Source organism: Procambarus clarkii, chromosome 26 (assembly GCF_040958095.1).
Source record: "Procambarus clarkii isolate CNS0578487 chromosome 26, FALCON_Pclarkii_2.0, whole genome shotgun sequence".
NCBI lineage: Eukaryota > Metazoa > Arthropoda > Malacostraca > Decapoda > Cambaridae > Procambarus > Procambarus clarkii.
In genome coordinates, this window is record NC_091175.1 from 18,901,787 (window position 1) to 18,904,104 (window position 2,318).

Consider the following 2,318-nt stretch of genomic DNA (forward strand, 5'->3'; position numbering starts at 1 on the left):
TACAAGTTGTAACAAGCGGAAAATGGAGACAGTTTCGGTTTGTGTTTCCAGGGTCAGTCCTTACTATGTGGCTGTTACCGTGGGGGAGGATACTATGTGGCTGTTACCGTGGGGGAGGATACTATGTGGCTGTTACCGTGGGGGAGGATACTATGTGGCTGTTACCGTGGGGGAGGATACTATGTGGCTGTTACCGTGGGGGAGGATACTATGTGGCTGTTACCGTGGGGGAGGATACTATGTGGCTGTTACCGTGGGGGAGGATACTATGTGGCTGTTACCGTGGGGGAGGATACTATGTGGCTGTTACCGTGGGGGAGGATACTATGTGGCTGTTACCGTGGGGGAGGATACTATGTGGCTGTTACCGTGGGGGAGGATACTATGTGGCTGTTACCGTGGGGGAGGATACTATGTGGCTGTTACCGTGGGGGAGGATACTGCTTCACAGTATTTATGAGGATGTCCAGCTGACCGGATGTTGCTTTTGTTTTAGATTTAGCTACTCAGAACGAAATGTCCATGTAGCACGGGCTATGGTGATCCCGTAATTGACTTCGGTTATTCGCGATAACCTTGTTACTGTAATATTTGGGTCAAAGTATTAAATAGACGTGGGGCTTCCTCCTTTTTCCCTGTTTCTTTTTCGATCCTGTTTTAGTGGACTGGCTTTAGTCTTGTTTTAATATCATTATCTTGGTGGCGGATGTAGATGCAGAATGCTCACTCGTGGGTCCTGTTACAAGGTTTGTTCCGGATATATAGCCGAGTATGAGGTAAAGGTGAAGCCCCATACTAATGAGCAAATAGCAGCTAATCGATCCTCTATGTTTCTATGATAGCTGGGTCAGTATATTGTATGTTCCGTCCTGTTGTATAAGATGGTAGAGTGTAATTTGGAGTTATTTGACTATTGATAAATGACTTAAAATGAATTAGTCGATTATTTTTGTGTTGTTTGTCAATAGATTCCAACTGGGCAGGATAAGGTTCTGAAAAAAACCTGGGTAAATACAGGTTTGGAAATAAGATTGTTGAAAATAGGATTTGGTATGAAAAAAGAGTGGCCTTGTATGGGAGATTAAGCTTCCTGCAGCCATATCCCCATCTTACCCCCTAAAGACTAGAACCTTATACAATTATACAGTATGTATGCATTTTTCACAACACTTTTAACACAAATACAGCAGACAAGAGACGAAAATCAATATCTGTTTAAGGAAAAATATGAGTCGAGTTGTGTTTTGCCAGCCGTTGTTCCTGTTGATATTTTTCCAGGTGCTGCTCCTGTTATGCTGTTTCCATGTGCTGTTTCCAGGCGCAGCTCCTGTTGTGCTGTTTCCAGACGCTGCTCATCTTGTCCTGTTTCCAGACGCTGCACCTGTTGTGCTGTTTCCAGACGCAGCTCCTGTTGTGCTGTTTCCAGACGCTGCTCATCTTGTCCTGTTTCCAGACGCTGCACCTGTTGTGCTGTTTCCAGACGCAGCTCCTGTTGTGCTGTTTCCAGACGCTGCTCCTGTTGTGCTGTTTCCAGACGCAGCTCCTGTTGTGCTGTTTCCAGACGCTGCTCCTGTTGTGCTGTTTCCAGACGCTGCTCCTGTTGTGCTGTTTCCAGACGCTGCTCCTGTTGTGCCGTTTCCAGACGCTGCTCCTGTTGTGCTGTTTCCAGACGCTGCTCCTGTTGTGCTATTTCCAGACGCTGCACCTGTTGTGCTGTTTCCAGACGCAGCTCCTGTTGTGCTGTTTCCAGACGCAGCTCCTGTTGTGCTGTTTCCAGACGCAGCTCCTGTTGTCCTGTTTCCAGACGCAGCTCCTGTTGTGCTGTTTCCAGACGCTGCTCCTGTTGTGCTCTTTCCAGACGCAGCTTCTGTTGTGCTGTTTCCAGACGCAGCTCCTGTTGTGCTGTTTCCAGACGCTGCTCCTGTTGTCCTGTTTCCAGAAGCTGCTCCTGTTGTGCTACTTGCTCCAGCATTACCACTGCGCCCCGGCACAACGACAGCTCACGGAACGCGGTGAATTGAGATGTCTTAGAGCCAGAATAGTCTAGCCCAGCGACGGGACGAGAGGACGGATCCGGTCTTGTAGATCAGATGGCAAACACCGCCTCTTATGCAAGATATCCTCGGAGTGCATGATAGATGTTGCAGACCATGATCTTGGCTGTGATGTTGCAGACCACGATCTTGGCTGTGATGTTGCAGACCATGATCTTGGCTGTGATGTTGCAGACCATGATCTAGGCTTTAGATACTGCATATCAAGATTTTGCTTATAGATGTTGCAGACCATGATCTAGTCTGATGAAGTTGCAAGCAACG

General features: G+C 47.7%; 1 protein-coding gene across 1 annotated transcript; it reads right to left on the minus strand.

The window, feature by feature from the left end:
* Positions 1–1,204: 1,204 nt before the first annotated feature.
* Positions 1,205–1,972, minus strand: LOC138368818 (involucrin-like). The gene has a single exon (XM_069331516.1). The coding sequence runs from the start codon at positions 1,970–1,972 to the stop codon at positions 1,205–1,207; it is 768 nt and encodes a 255-aa protein (XP_069187617.1).
* Positions 1,973–2,318: the final 346 nt, after the last annotated feature.

Coding starts and splice junctions, on each gene's coding strand:
- LOC138368818 (XM_069331516.1), bottom strand. CDS start 1,972: ATGCTGGAGCAAGTAGCACAACAGGAGCAGCTTCTGGAAACAGGACAA.